Here is a 19,882-nt window from a genome sequence, read left to right on the forward strand (position 1 = left end):
AATAGTTCAGCAAAATAACAACAACAATAATAGTATTAATAATAATGAAGCAAATGTGACATAATGTTAAAAACTGGTGTCTAGGTGACCCATATATGGGAGGGCTTACACTAATCTCCAAAATTACTTATTGGCTCAAATTTCTTTCTCAAAATAAAAAAATGTAAAAAAAAAATTGAAGAAGCAAAATAATGACAGCTGACTCCTGCCTCTCAAGTCCAACACCCAGACCGAAACCGCACTTACTTCATATTGATCTCCAGGACAGAGGCGAGCAAAACCAGCCAGACCTGTAAGCAAGCAACTGGGATCAGAGGTGCAGAATTTATTTCCCCTCTTTATAAACCCACACTGGCACAGTTATAAAACTCAAAGTGTCAGGCCTTTGTGAAAACTCATATAATAGTTTCTGGGTAACGACTGTGTGTACAGCTATTGTTGGGAATTCCATCTATCACAGCAAGAGAGGATATTCCTTGCTGGGGTGATGGGAGAGGTGCTCTCTGGGGCAGAGAAGACTGTTCTTTCTAGGAAGAGCCCCGTTAAGTTGTGAGACTGTGGGACGGATGAATCTGCTTTGCACCAGTCTCAACGGGCTATGCCAGGGTTAAGATGATAGAGAAGGTCCAGGGAGGCCTGAAAAAGGCACCTGCTGTTACCATTCTCTGTCAGTAGATGGCAGCAACTCACCAGTTCGTCACACCTCTCCATCCACAGAGCCGGTCCATTGAGGACCAGTTTCCACTGACAAGTAGAACATAACAAGCCTCTTAAAAGACTTACTGAAATAAGAGCAGAATTAAAGAAGCCAATTCTCACTAATAATTTTCTGGAGGATTAGTCTTTTGTTTTTAATACTTCTGAAAAAAAGCACAATCGACTGATCTTTATAAGTCACAATTGGCTGGACATACCAATTCTAATAAAGTCCTAAACACTCTTTAAAAACCTCTGCAGAAGACATAGAGTATGGACTTGAGGACATGGGGAGGGGGAAGGGTAGGCTGGGATGACGTGAGAGGGTAGCATGGACATACGTACACTACCAAATGTAAAATAGCTAGTGGGAAGCAGCCACATAGCACAGGGAGATCAGCTTGGTGCTCTGTGACCACCTAGAGGGGTGGGATAGGGAGTGTGGGAGGGAGACACAAGAGGGAGGAGATATGGGGATATATGTATATGTATAGCTGATTCACTTTGTTATACAGCAGAAACTAACACACTATTGTAAAGCAATTATACTCCAATAAAGATGTTTTTAAAAAAACCTCTGCAGAATATTCAGGATTTATCTACTGCCTATTTACATACCTATGCAATTACAAGCCTGGTTAAAAAACAAAACAAAAAACCTAAAAAACTGATCTGATATCAGTGCTGGATAAAGGAGAGTAAAGGGGAAAATCCTTTGAGGGTTTTTATTTTTATTTTTTTCCTTTCAAAATCACCAGAAATTTCATATTGGAAGAACTTATCCAGATGGGAGAAAGCTACTTGGTAGTGATGTTTTTGAGCCTCTCAGCTCATGTTATTAAAGCAAAATTTTTTGGAAATGCTTGAGGCGGTATCACTCTGATACTCTGATTATAACCGTAACGTGGCACGTGGCAGTAGACAGGCAAAAACAGGCCTGGGGCTGTGCTATGATTCTTCAAGTCCTACATGCTAATGTAAGCCACTCATGGTACTGATTGCAGAATTGAAACTAATAGTGCGTCAGTTAGAGTCACTGCCTTGTATCTTTTAAACCTGGCCGGGTTTCTTTCAGACTCTGGTCTGAGGCCTGTTGGGATTTTCAGTTGGGGAAAGCGTCATGTTTTCTCAGCAGTTTGGGGATTACTGCTGCACTGTCTACAAAGCTTTCATTATGGCCACTCCAAAAACCATCATGGGGGTTAGCACCCAGGGATGAGCATGGGGAAGTGGAGGGGCTGAGGGGCATCTTCCTGCACCTTGTGGATGTTTTACTGTAAACATCTATTACTGATAAAACAGCTCTTCCATGACCTCATTCGGAAGGCCCAGATGCTACAGTCTGCAGCCACCCACCCTGTTCTTCTTTTGCTCAGGGACCATTCTGCCAGAAGAATGTGCCGCCTTTTTTTCTAGTTCTGTGAGGATCTTCCTTTCCAAAGATAAAAAAGATCACACATGTTGGCAGGCAGTGTATACACAGAGAAAATGCTGGTTGGATATTCATGACAATTTTAGCACTGGGGGGGAGCGATTCTGAAGCTAAGGAAGTGACACTTTCTACTGCAAGGAAAACAGCCAGACAGCTGAATAGGTAGGCGCTCCCATTACAGGACTGACTGATTTATGGACCAGGCATAAATAATGCAGATTTACTACCTCCCTGGTAGATGTCCCTCTCCCAAGGCCAGACCTGCCCTAAAAGCTGCAGGTGCCAACACAGACTTTTGGATATACACACTGCCTGGAACTTAATATGAAGTAGGTAATGCTTGGGAGAAGAAGTAGTATTTCTGTAACAGACCACGTCTTTCCATCTGCAAACTGGTGGATGGGTCTAGTGCTCCCTCTTTAGCCTGGCGTTGGACCTTCCTCAAAATCTGGCATCAAGGAGTTCCACAACTCTCTTCCCAGGGTCCTCTCATTCTAATGCAAAGGTGACAGCGGGAAGCCTTCCTCTTCCCCATTTCCCTCCCACAAATTAGGTGGGTGGCACCCTTTGCACCCCCTCCCGCCACCCCCCCATCCCCCAGGCATCGAAGCAATTGGCCATATTATTGATCCAGTAGATCATTTATTCCATGGAATTAGATTAGACTGGCTCATGCAACCATTGTCTCCAGTAGACTGTGTGGAAGTCAAGGCCAGAGACCATTCACTAGGATGCAGCCAAGAGCCTGGCCAACAGCAGGCTCAACTGTCTTTACCATCATCACTTACCCCGCCCCTCCAAAACCCCACAGAATGATTGCTGTCTGTGTGTTGGGGAAGGGTGTGGCAGGAGGAAGCTAGCTGGCTTCCCAGGTCTGAGGATATTATGAAAGATCCTCAGCTTATGTCACTATGTATGTTGGGGTGGCAATTTTTTTTTTTTTTTACCAGAATGAATAACAGATAAGAAAGTAGGTAACTGCAAAGATGCAAGATTTCTTGGCAGCCTGAGAGGCTTCCTTTTATCAAGAGAGAGGAAGATTTTTCCACGGGGGTGTTACCCCTGAAAGGCTTCATAGAAATAGTTCAAGTTTTCATGTTAGATTAGGAAAGTGGAAGTGAGATAAATCAATAATGAAAAAGGAGGATCACTTGCAGGTTTGAGTGACCCCCCTGGGAGAAACCCTGAACCCAGATAGAAGCCAGGGAAGCCCGTCGGGCAGGACAGAGAGAACAACATTGAGGGTAGAGATGAAAGAGCAGGAGCGGCAGGAAGTTGAGCCCGTCCGTCATGACAGCCCGTCATAGATCAGAGCTGTTCTTTAGCTGGGCAGCCGGACCCCCTGGTGGATGGTAGGGCCCCCAGAGCATCCTCACTGACCCTCAGGCCTGAGGTCCAGGTCTGGTGGGTGGGTGTCCCTTTCCTCCCACCCACTCCTGGGTGCCTGTGTGCTGGGTGGAAGACTACCGTCCCATAGAAGAGAACTTATTTTTTTTTTCTTTTTTTGCGGTATGTGGGCCTCTCACTGTTGTGGCCTCTCCCGTTGTGGAGCACAGGCTCCGGACGCGCAGGCTCAGTGCCCATGGCTCACGGGCCCAGCCGCTCCGCGGCATGTGGGATCTTCCCAGACCGGGGCACAAACCCGCGTCCCCTGCATCGGCAGGCGGACTCCCAACCACTGCGCCACCAGGGAAGCCCGAAGAGAACAGTTTTTGAGCAATAGTTTATAGTATCTGTTCCTCTGTTAGAACTTCCCTCCTCATATGGGGCTGGGGGACAGGAATGCACTAGGAGCCACGAGCTCTGGAATTCAGTTTCAAGTTTGACTCCAACGTACTGTGTGACTTCTGGGACAAGTCACTTAACCCCACTCCCCATCGACAAAATGGGGAAATCACCAACTCACCCCAAATTGGTGAGTTTGATAACAGTGAGCGTCAGAAATAGGGGAAATATGGTACTGCTTGTATTAACAGTGAGAAGACGGCATGATGGGAATTTCTCTCAGCTGTAAGACCCTAGACTGTGCTAGCCTGCGTGGAGGGTGCCCAAGAGTTAGGGGAAGGAGAGAGAAGTGTTTTCTGCTGAACACTGACTCAGGGCAGTGGTTTTCCAGAAGCAGGCTGCTGACAGAATCATCCCGAGGATGAAAAATATACCTGAAGGGTGCCACCCACCTATCTTGGGGGAGGGAAACGGGGAAGAGGACGGCTTCCCATTGTAACCCTTGCCTTAGGATGAGAGAATGCTGGGAAGAGAGCTGTGGAGCTCCTTGGTGCCAGGGCCCCGCCCTGACTTGCTGAGATGGGGGCAGGGCCTGAGTGGTTTTAGAACCAGTGACTCGGTGAGCACCCACAGCGAAGAGAATGGACCTAAAAAACTGAAAAAACACAGATGCCCCGCCTCAGTAGTAAAGTAAGTATTGAGACTTCATACTGAATAACTGATTCACTACGGGATCTGCTGGAGAGAAGAACGCAGCCGTGTGGGCAGCTGAGGGTCAAGGTCATGTTGATTGCAGGTACACTCAACCAGAGCAGCTCCACGGGCATCACACTTGACGGAAAACTTTGCCTCCTGAGTTAGGTGACTCATTGGACAATTAAGCTCTCCTGTTGAGCACTTAAAAAAAAAGCACCCCTTTCCTACTCCCTTAATGGCAAAAAGTAGACAAGAGGGTGATTAAATCCCCATTAGCAACCCAGGGGTCCAGCTGCTAAGAAACCTCAGAAAAGGAAAGGCCCACAAACTAGCCCTTCTCCCTGCGGTGAGCGGGTGAGTGGCCCAAACTCAGAAGGAAGATGGACTCGCTGTGATGGCTGCTCATCTGAAGCCCTGTTAGCAACTGAGATGTAAATCTCACAACACCTGAAGGATGCTCCGTTTTCTACAACTAGAGCTTCCGTTTGTTCTGAAGATGCTTGCAGTACAAATCAACAATGCTTTCAGAGTAGGACTTCCTGGAGTCAACACCAGAAAGGCACTGGGAAAAAGAGGAAAATGCACAGTCCTATGTGGGTTTAACACTAAAACACATTTAAAAATAAAGAAGTTGGTAGGTTGTTTATAGGAAAGGAGAGCATAAAGGAGCAAACTAAATGACACCACCGAGAAGCCAACAGACAAGTCTAGAACGTGGGACATTCTGTACAACAGTGACAACATGTTGAAAGTGACAACAGTGACAACAGCTTCAACATGACAAGTCAATGGGAGGAAAAAAGACAAGGGGGGTCTGGGCTTTAGATGAAAGGAAACCGAAAAGAGGCATCTAACGACCAGTGATAATGCATGGACCTTACCTCAGTCCTGATTTGAACAACTGTACAACTCAGAGACCACCAGGTCATGTGCTAATGGAATGGATTCATAACAAAGGCATATTCATTTTATTAGAAGTGATAGTACTTGGCACTGTGGTGTCCCTATCATAAGGTCTCTATTCTTTTTTTTTTTTTTTTTTTTTTTTTTGCTGTACGCGGGCCTCTCACTGTTGTGGCCTCTCCTGTTGCGGAGCACAGGCTCCGGACACACAGGCTCTGCGGCCATGGCTCGCGGGCCCAGCCGCTCCGCGGCATGTGGGATCTTCCGGGATCGGGGCACGAACCCGTGTCCCCTGCATCGGCAGGTGGACTCTCAACCACTGCGCCACCATGGAAGCCCAAGGTCTCTATTCTTTAAGCGAGGCACATCGCAGTCTACAGGGAGAGACTCCCGCATCTGGGTTGTATTTCATCAAAGGAAAAACAAAGACAAGAAAACAGATGAAGCAAAGGTGGCAAAATCTTGCTAATGATTAAATGGAGGTGATGGGTCTATGGGAGTTCCTTATAATATTCTTCCATGTTTGTGTATGTGTGAGATCCTGTCACAGTAAATATTTAAGTATGTAGGCAAGTCTCAGGACGAGAAGGTTCTGGAGCATCATTAACATTAATTAATTAATTAATTAATTAATTAACATAAGTGGGGAGGGTTGAGAGAGAGTGGCCCCATATCTTTGCAAGGAAAATAAAAACAGTGTGTGATGTCACACTTCAAGGAGCTAGGCGGAGATGGCACCCGACTCTCTATAGAAAAGAGGAAGGAGAATACCTTTCATCTTGATGGAGAACTCCCCCAGCTGCTTCTCCAGCTCTGCTTCAATGGTGCACATGTTCTAAGAAGAGCACAGGAGACCAGCGTTAGGCCTACATTTCTTTCAAAGCACAGGATGTTCTCACAGCAGTGGACAACCACTGCTCAAATGGGAGGCATTTACTTGTGTGCAGTGAGTTACAAGTATGTAGCAAATAGTTACAAAATGTTTAACCTAAGCCTAAGCAAGCCTTCTAGTGTGCCGGAAATTCAGAGCATAGAAGACCAAGTTAACTTATATCATAAACAGTCAGATAAATCCAGAATGTGGGAGATTCTAAAAGAACTGGCCTGGATTCTATAAAAAGGCAGTAGAATTATGGGAAAAAAAATTTTAGATAAAAGAGATTAAAGTGACATAACAACCAAATGCCATGTGTTAACTTTGACTCCATCCTGATTTGAAAGTAAATAAACTAAAACAGTTATAAAAGACATCATTGGGCCAAATAAGGGAAATTTGAAAATGCACAGGATATTAGATAATTCTATAGGAGGACTGGTAATTTTCTTAGATGTGATCATGGTGTGTGGTTATGCAAGAGATACACATGTTACATAGGTTATCATTAAAGGATCTGTGCTAAAATATTTATGGGGTGAAATGGCATGTTATCTACCATTTACTATCAAATGACTGAGAAAAAGGAAAAAAATTGAGCGTATGCAAGAGAAGAAAAGCAAATATGGCAAAACATTACCAATTGGTGAGTCTAAATAAAGGTATATGATGTTCAACATACTAGGCTTGACTTTTCTGAAGGGCTGAAATTTTTCTTAATAAGAATTTGGGGCAAAAAGAGCTCAGGAGCTCAGCTGTACTCAAAGTGAAGGAGGCGGAGGTCCTGCTGCCATGCCCTGAGGCCCTCAAAAGGATTCTTGGGTTCGACAAGCGTCCTCTCCTCACTCTAATGTTGAGGAACAGGAAAGGCAGAGGAGCCACACCATCTATGCCTGTGGTTAGATATCTAACCACTCGCACCCTACCTCCTCAGTGTCTGAGGACGTAAACAGAGCGATCGCAGTCAGAAATCAAGAGGAAAAGTGCCTGGCCCTTCTGCAGCATGGCCAGTTTAAGCTTTTGATGCCACCTCTGGTGTTCTAAGCAGAAGTCCTCATCCCACCCCCATGAGCGCGCGCGCGCGCACACACACACACACACACACAAACACACATCCCTGCTCCCCAGGGCAGCATCTGCAAGGTTCTTCCTCCATCCCGGCTAGGGGCTCGGACCCATGGCCTGGGCAGCTCAGTGAGCACAGACGGGGGCTGCTTCCGTTTGGATTTTGTTTGCAAAGGACTTCAGAATTGATTTGCAAGCTAGAGGTTCTGACTCTTAAATGTTGGTACCTCAAGTAGCTTAGCAAAGCTGGGGAAAACTCCTGAGGTTGAGTTCTGTGCAGCTGGAAAGTTTTGAAAACAAAGTCTCAGTTTTGTAAACCAATTTTCTTCCTCAGAGCACTGGGTGTCTCTGGGAAGGAATGCATTACTCTTTCTAGAAGTATATCAACGATGTTATCATGCATGTCAGGACTGCGACCAGTGTCTTTGAAAAACCTGGGGGGCAGCTAGTTTAACAGCTGAGGACATCCATGGTCAGAATTGCCTTCTGTCTCACCCAGGCAGCCATGGATGAACACTGCTGCTCTTGCAAAGGCACCCAGAACCATCTATTTCTAAACCTTCTTTGTGATAAAATCCTGGTTATGTGAAGATACAAATCCACTTGATGTCAAGTGAGGTAGGAAGCTACAGAAGTCTTGGACTTCTTTCTCCTCTTGCTGAAATTACACTCTACGTCTTTGAATTTGTGAGGACATATGATGCCATGTCTTGGCCCTTGACCACCAGGGGGTATTTCTGAAACAACCTACAAAAGTTCTGGGACAGGCACGGGCTGCCACTCAGTCCTCGTACGTGTGTACTCTGAACGGCCTCCTTCCTTGGCAACTGCTCTTTTGATTTCACAGATGTGTGGAAATGAGGTCTCATGAACTAGGGCTGCTTCGAAGCCAGAGATCCTTAACCTGTGCTCCATCAACTTGGATGGGGAAAAAAGTCACATCGTTATTTCCACTAACCGCTAACTGATATCTAAAACGTCCACACATCATGAACGTAGAAAACACGCCGCAGCCGTATGACTAGTACCTGTGACTTAGACCTGATAGAAGTCACATCTATGTTCATGTCACATCGATTGTTGCAGGTACCTTGAGAAATCATTTCTATTTTTCATTACTTTCAAATTGTAATAGTTATTGGAGCCACTGCTAAATCTTGTAGTTTGATGAGTTAATAAAGCAGCAGTCTTATACTGTATCACACATTTGATTTTAAAAATATTTTGATCACTGTACTGACAATATTGAAATAACTGTATTTCAATATAATTTGTTTCCTTTGAATTCCTATGGGTTTCATTTTATGCATTCAAAAAGCATTCTCCCAAATGGAGAGAAAGAAGCCCTGTTTTAGACCATGAAAAAGACAAATTTGGTTCAGACAAGAGGCGGGGCTGGAGGGTTACACAGGAAGCAATGCTGCAGCAAGTCATCCAAGACATCCCTCCCGTCCCAGGGCTGAGACCGGATGCTCAGCCCTGGGAATTGTCCAGCAGACCCTCATCAGGCCGATGACTTCATTCATGAAATTGGATCTTTGAACAAAGACACGTGGGAGAGTGAGAAGTGCTGCTTTAATAATTCAGTCATTTCATCAAAGGCACTGGTTTCGGGTGACCCCCGGAGGAGTGAAGACCTCCCTGTGTCATATGTATGGGCCCCAGAGACAGTCAGAAAGCAGGAAAGCATGCTTCTGTTCATGGTTCTTTATCTTGCCTCCTTTAAGATAGAAGGGAAATTTCTTACAATAAAATAATCGTAGGCAGGAGGTGGGTGAACCCAATATCCAGGGCAGCCATCTTAACCACAAGGTCTGTTCAGTTTGCAGGCATAAAGCTAGACTAGATTGTACACTAGAGAATTTGGAAGTGCATTTCAATGACCAATACCAGGGCATTTGTGACTTATTCATTTGCTGAAATTTTTAACATGCATTCATAGTCTATTTGTGCAGAGACTATACACATAAAGAAGTATAAGATTTGGTCAGTGAATGGCTTCACAGCGTCTAAAATCTTGTGGATTTACACGCCCAAGAACAAACCTATTACCAGGCTCTAGGAGGTGAGTGCTTGACAGGTGATGCTCACAACAGAAAGTCACATGCTCTGGAGTCCACAGAAGGCTCTAAACAAAAATACAACCAACAAAACCACCCGAGAGCCATTTTAAACAGCTCCACTGATGGCCTCAAGGAAACGCAAGACAGGCAAATAGTAAATCGTCTCTCTCTAAAGAGTAGAATGAGGTTGAGGGTGCCATTCCCCTGGTTCTTAGCAGGTATCGACAATTCAGATTGGGACAGGTGGAGGTCGGCAGCCGAGCAGGTTGGCACATACCTCTGTGTACTCTTTGTAGCTCCGGTTGATCTCTGACAGGCTCTCCCGGGCAGCTTTGCTGGCAGGGGACATTGCGAAGGCTTGCTTCATTTTGCTGGCACCATCTTGGAGGCGTCTTTGGATACAATAAGCTTCATAGAGTTCATCTACCTGCCGGAATCAAAACAGAAACACAAGGGACATAAATATTTGTCACACTTGAAGGAAGTGACATTGACCATTGTTAAGTGCTTAAGATACTTTATGTTTCTGACCTCAAAAGGAGAATCTTGTAGAAATGCCATCCTTTTAGACAGACCCATCATTTTTGTTTTAGCCACATGATCCATTTTCTATTTCAAACCGGATTTTACTCTGAGCTCTATTTTCAAATGACACAAAATGAAAATGAACTTAACGCTGGTGGACTGCGTGAGACAAGGTTTAGATAATGAAGACAGGAGTCTTTTATATGAGGAACGAACACTGGAAGAGTGTATGCAGTTTCAAACCAATGTGAAGACGTTGCATTATACTGGGCTATTATCACTTTATTTTAAGAGTGTCACAAGGTGATATTCATGCATCCAGATTTAGATTTTTTTTAAAAAAAGAACTCAAGGCTATTTATCGAAAATGATTTTTGTAAAGATGTGGCCCAACAGAAGAGAGAAAACAAAGGTAAGTTATTCTTAAAATGAGGGTGAAGCATGACTGTTAAAACTTAACAGACTGAACATAATAACTGTGACATTTTGGGCATGTAATTTATACCACAATTTAAAAAAGTAAACGGGAGGAATGGAAATGAACATTTCTCTGCAATACCTCTATACTTAGGCTTTTAAGTAATAATATACCCATTGCAAATGGCTACTGATCATATTCACTATATAAGCCTGACAGTCACTTAATACTTCTAAGGCAGTGATTCTCAATCAATCCAAGGTGATTTTGATATTCAGGGGACATTTGGCAACGTCTGGAGACATTTTTCAGTGTCACAGCTGGGAAGTGTTACTAGCATCCAGTTGGTAGAGGCCACGGATGCTGCTAAACATCCTGTAACACAGAGGACAGCCCCCTACAACAAAGAATTATCCCCAAATATCGATAGTGCCGAGGCTGAGAAAACATACAGCTATTCCTGACGACACTCACCTCCATAGTCTCTTGTCCTATCTTCAATTATCAACACACCAACCACAGTTAACTAAAGGAATTATCAGGTAGGTTAAGAAGAAGGATATCACCAGACATTATGTTTTCTGGGAGGCAGTTATCTACCTAGGACTACTTGATTTTTTCATTTCAGTACAAACTTTGTTCCCTCAAAAAAGGAGGCTACAGTTGTAGAACCAGAAGAAGGTAGAGGTGAATATGATGGACTTCAGGGTTTAACATTCCCCTTTTGTTCTGAAGGCAAACTTTTGGCTGATCACTAAAAAGCATTACTATTACCTGTTAATAGTACAATTTTCCATAGTTGCTTTCTCTCTACAGATGTGAATGATACTTAGCATATGAATGTTAGTTAAGAGACTGAAAATGATTCTCTTGGTTAAAGGATTCTTTGTTGCTCTTCAACAATTCACTCCACTTCACTGAGAGGAATCGTCAAAACTCTGGAAGGAACAGTCTTTCCTCTTTGGGGTTGGTGGCTTTGTCTCTGAATAAGAGGGAGGTATAAGACCCAAGGGGTTGTGGCATATCTGCTGATAAGATCCTTTGGTTGGGTGACTGGCATAGAGGGTGGTTTCCATACATTAAAACTAAGCTAAGACTCACTTGGTGAGCTTGTTAAAATGATGATGCCCAGGCCCCACTTTGAGATGCTGATTCAGTAGGTGAGGGATGGGTGAGGCGTCTGAAATTTTAAGTAAACAGTGCAGATTATTCTGATGTGGCAGGTCCCCTAGAGACTTAGGAACACAAGAGCTGGTACCTCTTCTGATGCAGGCCAGGCTGTTTCACCCAGATGGCCTCCTGGGGGACTGTCCCTTCAGCCCTTCCCCCACTGTAGTCCAAAGACTGTAATCCTCTCAACAAGGAAACTGCTAACTAGACCACTGGTATAGCCCTAACGACTTAGTAGACTACTTTGCGTTTAAAGAAAAGTTTACCCTTGTTTTCACTTAAATATGGATCTACCCTAGCCAAATGGAGTTAACCTTTAGAATAAAGGATAACTATGTACTCACCTAAGCAGAAACTGGCCCACCTGTAGGCAAGAATTTGTCTTACCTATAAGTCAGCAGTGGCTCTCATCAAAATAAACTGATTAATCAATGAAATATCATTTGTTAGGATTTGTTAGGGATCCGTCCATAAGATGCTGCAGATAGAGGACTACCAACCTTTAATAACCACTAGGATTGTTGTATCTTACAATGATGGATACAAGATGGATAAATACTCTCTTACCTAATACTAATTGTTTTCTTGGTATTTTTCCAAATAAACCGAGTAATTTCAAAGCTTGCCCGCCACATAAATATCTTCTAATGGATGTCATTGTTTGTTTATTTATTTATTTAGGCTGCACCGGATCTTAGTTGTGGTATGCAGACTCTTAGGTGTGGCAGGCGAACTCTTAGTTGCAGCCTGCATGCAGGATCTAGTTCCCCGACCAGGGATCAAACCCGGACCCCCTGCACTGGGAGGGAGGAGTCTTACCCACTGGACCAACCAGGGAAGTCCCTGTTTTATTTATTGAGTTGAACAGAAATAGAAGCAATTTCAGATTTGCCAAGGTAATAAATATCTTTCAAAGTGGGAATGGGAATGAATGTACAACAGCAGTAGCATATACATATGTTTAGATCATCACAGAATTTGAAACTGGAAAGGATTCTTAGGATCATCTAGATTGACTATGTGCACCTCCAGCCTCACTGCATGGAGTGGAAAGCTAAGGTGCACATAGATGTTATAGCTCAGTGAGTACATGGCAGAGATGGGACTAAAACCTGGGGCTTCTGACCACTAGTAGAGAGGAGTGCTAAAACCTCCAGTCTCTCCACTTGGAACACAGGATGATGGGTGCAGATAAGAACAGGAATTGCCAATGGTGTGATCCAGCTGCCCTCAAAGGGACATTGTTTCTAGGTTGTACTGATACTGCCTGATAGCATCCAGAACGGGGCGGGGGGACAGTCCCACTCTATGTTAGGCTGGTGGGACCATCAGTCAACTATTTGTAGGGTTCAGGGCTGGATGTCAGGGACCCTGACAAACTGGTGTATGTAGAGGGGGGCAATGGGGATGAAAAAGAATCTGGAAACTAAGCCATGTGAAGAAGAGTGGAAGGAACTAAGAGCTTGAGAACGATTGAGGGAGCTACATGACAGTTGTTGTTAAGTACTTTAAAGGCCTTCATGAAGAAGGCTATGGGGGTACCAAGTTGTATGTGGGATCTGAATGTAAAGTTAGGCAAGTGTGAAGATTTTTGTAGGTCAGTTTGGTTTGATCTTATCTCTAACCAGACTACACCCAGACTGTATCCTTTACCAGGCACTGTGCACGTCTGCACAGGAAACACTTAATAAATATCCGTTGAACTGAAGCAGAGTAAACAATGTGCTAGGTAATCAGGCTCTCCATTCTTATTTTTTTTTCTACAACTTTACTGCCTGTTGGAGGATTTAATTGCTAATCAGCTTAGGAGTCAACTGGATAAGAAATTCTCCATGGACTAGAGGCTATGCTCAGGCCAAAGGTGTATTGATCAGTGACTGAGAACTGAAAAACAGGCAAAGACAAGAGGAACGTCAGTTACCTTACTGATGTGAAACTCCAGGCGTCTCATGTATCTTTCAATTGTTTTAATTTGCTGGAATAAAAGAAGAAATTTGAAAAAGTACAGCCATTTACAGTTTCACTGATTAGACTTGTGTGGCTATCTTTATTATCTCATACTCAAAAGTACCAGAAGATGTTAACTATTTCCCCTTTCCTCCTATCTCTGTTGCTACTTTAAAGATCCTCTACTATCAACTTAGAAAGTATTTTTTAAAAAAATATTGAATAAATACTCTGAGAGATAAACTTGAGTTAGCTATTGGAATCCTTATGTTTAACATTAAGAGGGGCCAACCAAATGGAATTCACTGGATTTCTGGCAGGACAGTATCATATTGGAGTATACTTAAGTTTCTTCATAATAACATTTTATCAGCTCAAATATGAACTCGCCCCCCCCATTTTAATGTCTCTGAAATGGGGTGCATTTTACAATTGCAACTGTCTGTGCATGCCCCAAGATAATCATAGTTGGTTCTGTGTCATCTCTTCCATTTGAGTTATAAATATTATCACATGCGTTAAATTTAACTACCCTTTAAATATCTGCAAACAGATTATACTATGATTCAGTATTTTTTAAACATCTTTATTGGAGTATAATTGCTTTACAATGGTGTGTTAGTTTCTGCTTTACAACAAAGTGAATCAGCTATACATATACATATATCCCCATATCTCCTCCCTCTTGCTTCTCCCTCCCACCCTCCCTCCCTATCACACCCCTTGAGGTGGTCACAAAGCACCGAGCTGATCTCCCTGTGCTATGCGGCTGCTTCCCACTAGCTATCTATTTTACATTTGGTAGTGTATATATGTCCATGCCACCCTCTCACTTTGTCCCAGCTTACCCTTCCCACTTCCCATGTCCTCAAGTCCATTCTCTACATCTGCAACTTTATTTCTGTCCTGCCCCTAGGTTCTTCAGAACCTTTTTTTTTTTTGATTCCATATATATGTGTTGGCATACGGTATTTGTTTTTCTCTTTCTGACTTACTTCACTCTGTATGACAGACTCTAGGTCCATCCACCTCACTACAGATAACTCAAGTTCGTTTCTTTTTATGGCTGAGTAATATTCCATTGTATATATGTGCCACATCTTCTTTATCCATTCACCTGTTGATGGACACTTAGGTTGCTTCCATGTCCTGGCTATTGTAAACAGAGCTGCAATGAACATTGTGGTACATGACTCTTTTGGAATTATGGTTTTCTCAGGGTATATGCCCAGTAGTGGGATTGCTGGGTCATATGGTAGTTCTATTTTTAGTTTTTTAAGGAACCCCCCATACTATTCTCCATAGTGTCTGTATCAATTTACAGTCCCACCAACAGTGCAAGAAGGTTCCTTTTTCTCCACACCCTCTCCAGCATTTATTGTTTGTAGATCTTTTGATGATGGCCATTCTGACTGGTGTGAGGTGATACCTCATTGTAGTTTTGATTTGCATTTCTCTAATGATCAGTGATATTGAGCATCCTTTCATGTGTTTGTTGGCAATCTGTATATCTTCTTTGGAGAAATGTCTATCTAGGTCTTCTGCCCATTTTTGGATTAGGTTGTTTTTCTTGATATTGAGCTGCATGAGCTGCTTATAAATTTTGGAGATTAATCCTTTGTCAGTTGCCTCATTTGCAAATATTTCCCCCCATTCTGAGGGTTGTCTTTTCATCTTGTTTACAGTTTCCTTTGCTGTGCAAAAGCTTTTAAGTTTCATTAGGTCCCATTTGTTTATTTTTGTTTTTATTTCCATTTCTCTAGGAGGTGGGTCAAAAAGGATATTGCTGTGATTTATGTCATAGAGTGTTCTGCCTATGTTTTCCTCTAAGAGTTTTATGGTCTCTGGCCTTACATTTAGGTCTTTAATCCATTTTGAGTTTATTTTTGTGTATGGTGTCAGGGAGTGTTCTAATTTCATTGTTTCACATGTGGCTGTCCGTGTTTCCCAGCACCACTTATTGAAGAGGCTGTCTTTTCTCCATTGTACATTCTTGCCTCCTTTATCAAAGATAAGGTGACCATATGTGCGTGGGTTTATCTCTGGGCTTTCTATCCTGTTCCATTGATCTATATTTCTGTTTTTGTGCCAGTACCATACTGTCTTGATTACTGTAGTCTGTGGTATAGTCTGAAGTCCAGGAGCCTGATTTCTCCAGCTCCGTTTTTCTTTCTCAAGATTGCTTTGGCTATTCGGGGTCTTTTTGTGTTTCCATACAAATTGTGAAAATCTTTGTTCTAGTTCTGTGAAAAATGCCATTGGTAGTTTGATAGGGATTGCACTGAATATGATTCAGTATTAAAGGTCTTGTATATACAGAAAGGTGTGGAAAAGACAGCATCATATATAACTTAAAAAAATATATCTACGTTTAAAATAGGCCTAAGAGAGTTTTGTCACTAAGTATAAAATACATATTTTAAGTGAAAAGAAAGAACTGTGTCAGAGTGTAGCTGTAATAACTCTTTTTCTTAGTGGCAAATAAGATAATGATGTGTTTTCCAGTCAAAGAGGTCTTCCGTTTGATGAAATATGATAGTTCCCATTTAGAGAGAACACAGGTAAGGACCTTCAAACCCTTGGGAAATTCTTAAACTTAACCAGCACACTGGGAAACCCTGCAACCAGGTGACTTTTTTTTACAAAAGTGACCTTAAACACATTATTGGGTCTGTAGATCATAGTACTTATTCATCATCCTCATTAGATAAAAGCATGAACTTTTCTAGGATTAGAAAAATCATCATTTCTCTAGGATCTTACTGTACCTAAGCAAGGATCACTGACTTCTCCTCAAGGATGAAGGATTTTATTTCCCAGTAACTCCCCAACACAAAACAATAACTTACCTTGTCTAGGTCATACAGCACACCCTAAAATTAAAAAAAAAAAAAAAGAGTATCTGGATTAAAACACATCTTCCTCAAAACTGTTACTGATATGAATCGAAGGATTTTGTCTGCATTTCTGCACTGTCAGTGAAATAATGATTAGCCCCATAATGTCTGTTGGACTTTTTGATATTTGTTTTAAAAGAGTAAATCTGGGTTATTTTAAATAATAGTAAGAATACTTTTAAGAGCTAATATTTATTTATACTCTGTGCCTCCAGAATTCTACCCAGTCCTCTCTGCCTTCTGGGAGCCTTAAGATGTTCACTTGCTTTGGGCTCTCCTCTCTTACACAGTGAGGGACACATAAATTCACGTCCACTTAAATTTTTTTTAATGTTTTTAACATAAAAAGTAGCAGTGATTATATGTGTTTAAAAAAGACTTGCCTTCCTGTTTAAACACAAAAAAATTGGCATTTAAGAAGAGCCCTTGAGAGTGGTGAAAGCGTTTCACAAATTGTTTTTAAAGCAAGTTTATTCCTGTGTGCTCACAATATCACAGTATAATCAGTACACTAAGCCCACATCCCCCATCAGGAGGGTTTTTATGGAACATGAGGTCCTGCTGGAAGCTCCTCCATCTATACGCCATTGTTCTCCAAGGAGGAACATTTGTTGCCATTGAGGACTGCTAGAGACATTCAAAAGCTCTGAAGGCCACTCCACATTGAGTTCCACATAAATGGGAGCAATTTATCTTCTAATATTGTTAGAAAATAAAACTTTTAACTTCTATGAAGGCTTTAACCTCTCTAAGCCTTTGAAAAGGATAACATCTTTTAAAAAAAGAAGATAACAGCTATTCATGTATATGTATACCTCGTATATGTAGACTTTTCCTGGGCTTTCTGATGCCTTAAAACTTTAAGGCATAATATCATTTAGAACTTAAAATCATGTAAAATCATTAGAAACACCTCTTCAAGCAGACAAGTCCTCACAATTCATTAGAGTAAAGGAAACTTGCAAGCATCTCCAACAATACAGTGTGTAGTTGAACTGGCTCAAGGACTCCTCCGATTTTTTATACCAATGACTTCTTGAGCCTCCTTTTCCTCTCAGGTGTCACTGACCCATTACAATTTTTTTTTTTTTTTTCTTTTTGCGGTATGTGGGCCTCTCACTGTTGTGGCCTCTCCCGTTGCGGAGCACAGGCTCCGGATGCGCAGGCCCAGCGGCCATGGCTCACGGGCCCAGCCGCTCCGCGGCATATGGGATCCTCCCAGACCGGGGCACGAACCCGTATCCCCTGCATCGGCAGGCGGACTCTCAACCACTTGCGCCACCAGGGAGGCCCGACCCATTACAATTTTTAAAAATTGGATATAAAGGAAAGTTCTGGGTTCCAAATGCTGTACTAACAATATGGTAGGAAAACCCCAACTTTTCATTTCCTTATATTACTTGGGAAGAGGAGTATAGGGAGTTGGCTTTTTTAAAGTATTTTTTCCTGATTACAAAGTTTGTCTGCATAAACATGCTTGGAAAATACTGGAACATATTAAGCATTAAAATAAACATCAGGGGCCTCCCTGGTGGCGCAGTGGTTAAGAGTCCGCCTGCCGATGCAGGGGATACGGGTTCGTGCCCCGGTCTGGGAGGATCCCATATGCCGCGGAGCGGCTGGGCCCGTGAGCCATGGCCGCTGGGCCTGCGCATCCGGAGCCTGTGCTCCGCAACGGGAGAGGCCACAACAGTGAGAGGCCTGCATACCGCAAAAAAAATAAAAATAAAAATAAAATAAAATAAACATCAGGAAGCACATGGCACTTTGTCCCTTGGATCTGCTTTTCTTGAACTTTCTTCCTCGTCCCCATGTCTATCCAGTAAGAGAAGTTAGCCAAAACAAACAAACAAACAAACAAACCCACTGTGTTAACACCCTAAGGATTCGATGGTACCTACCAGGCGAGAGTTTCTTCTCATATCTTTTAACTGAGCTGTCAACTTGTCCAGCTCTATCTGGTGAACCTCCAGATACTCACTGCAAAGATAAGAGAGACGTGATCGTGAACTCTGTGACTGTCAAGTGGAATCTGATGCTGATGCTGACCTTTCCCTTCTAAAGGGGGGGCATTAAGAACCTGAACCTTGCTCTGTGGGGCACAGAGCTGGCAGGGAAGAGGCTCTGCATTTTCTTAAACTCTCCACATTTTGAAAGCTCTAGCAGTTGAATCTGATACTATCCAGATAGTCAAAAAGGAGAATCCCTATGAGGCTGGCATAGCAGGAAAGAAAAACCAATGTGGAGGGAACGGGAGGAACTCTGGAGTCAGTCCTGGACCTGGGCTCACAGAATTCTATCTAGTTCCATAGGACACTGACAGTAGGCATCTCACCACATACTAGGGAAGTTTTAATCTGGACAAATCATTGCTATAATATACTCAGGAAGGTTTTAGAATGCTTCTTCAGCAATCTCTAAAACAGATATGCCTGTCTACCAGTGTTTAAGTAAAATACAATATTACACAGAGCTAAATATAAACATATTACTATTTCAGGTCTCCTTCAGTGTTTGGTTATGATATGGAAACCCGATCAAGTTCATATCTTTGGGACTCATTTAAGGCTTCCTCAATTATGGCGCAATAATAAAACACCTACTACAGAAATAGACATTCTAAAATTATCTCATAAGACTAGCTTTTCTGACCGTCCTGAGCATTTTAGAAAGGAAAAAGGTTTCAGTGCATTATTAGGTTTGATGTTCTTACTCAAGTCCATTTTTCAAAGCCCTGTAGACCTCTTCCACCCTTTTAGGCTGAGGCTCTTTGGGAGGGCTGCTGTTTTTGTGTCCTAAATTGTGCATTTTCTTCAGTTTGGCCTGAGGCTTCTTGAGAGCAGAGGTATTTTCAATGAAGGAGTTACATCTATGGAAAGAGAAGAGGAAAAAAAGCTGAAATTGTTTGAGTCTTGGGCATCCAAAACGATCTGACCAAAGAAATGCCTTCTAATCATCTGGTGTTTGTGTTAGTGTCTTTTGGGGAAGGTAACGTTCCCTTGTATATTAATAGATCTGAGCCATCCTTCATTTAGTTTTGTGGTATTAGAGTTAACTGCTGAAATCTGGAAGCTTTGCTGGGCAGCAGTTACCCAGAGTCAAAGCCTGGATTCAGGTAATGTACACTTTGAGTGAAAGCATGTCACATCACTGAAACCTCATGGGAAGCCAAGAACAAACACTTCTAGGTGGAAATAATGAACAGGCAGAAGAATGTAATTCAGCTAAAAAAATATGTGCACTATGTGACATCAGGCATAAGCATCTATTAAATTTGACTGGGATGTGAATGAATAGTTTTTAAATAAAGGGCCATAAGCATGACAAAGGGCTAATGCTGTATACAAACACATCTTATTTTATTGCACTTCAAAGATATTGTGTTTTTTCACAAATTGAAGATCTGTGGCAACTCTGTATGTCAGATGATGGTTAGCATTTTTTAGCAATAAAGTATTTAACTAAGGTATG

At 42.5% G+C, this 19,882-nt stretch overlaps 1 protein-coding gene across 3 annotated transcripts in view; it reads right to left on the reverse strand.

The window, feature by feature from the left end:
* The window catches only part of RIPOR2 (RHO family interacting cell polarization regulator 2), a 55,219-nt gene that overhangs the window by 32,110 nt on the left and 3,227 nt on the right, over positions 1-19,882 (reverse strand). For all 3 annotated transcript variants that reach the window (XM_060109915.1, XM_060109914.1, XM_060109917.1), the window contains exons 2-8: positions 19,125-19,280; positions 18,313-18,391; positions 16,364-16,387; positions 13,489-13,542; positions 9,732-9,881; positions 6,224-6,287; positions 247-290 (exon numbers count right to left, since the gene is read on the reverse strand). In XM_060109915.1, coding sequence (XP_059965898.1) covers positions 247-290; positions 6,224-6,287; positions 9,732-9,881; positions 13,489-13,542; positions 16,364-16,387; positions 18,313-18,391; positions 19,125-19,280 — 571 coding nt within the window. The remainder of the gene's footprint in view (positions 1-246; positions 291-6,223; positions 6,288-9,731; positions 9,882-13,488; positions 13,543-16,363; positions 16,388-18,312; positions 18,392-19,124; positions 19,281-19,882) is intronic.

The sequence above is a fragment of the Mesoplodon densirostris genome, chromosome 10 (assembly GCF_025265405.1).
Source record: "Mesoplodon densirostris isolate mMesDen1 chromosome 10, mMesDen1 primary haplotype, whole genome shotgun sequence".
NCBI classification, from domain to species: domain Eukaryota; kingdom Metazoa; phylum Chordata; class Mammalia; order Artiodactyla; family Ziphiidae; genus Mesoplodon; species Mesoplodon densirostris.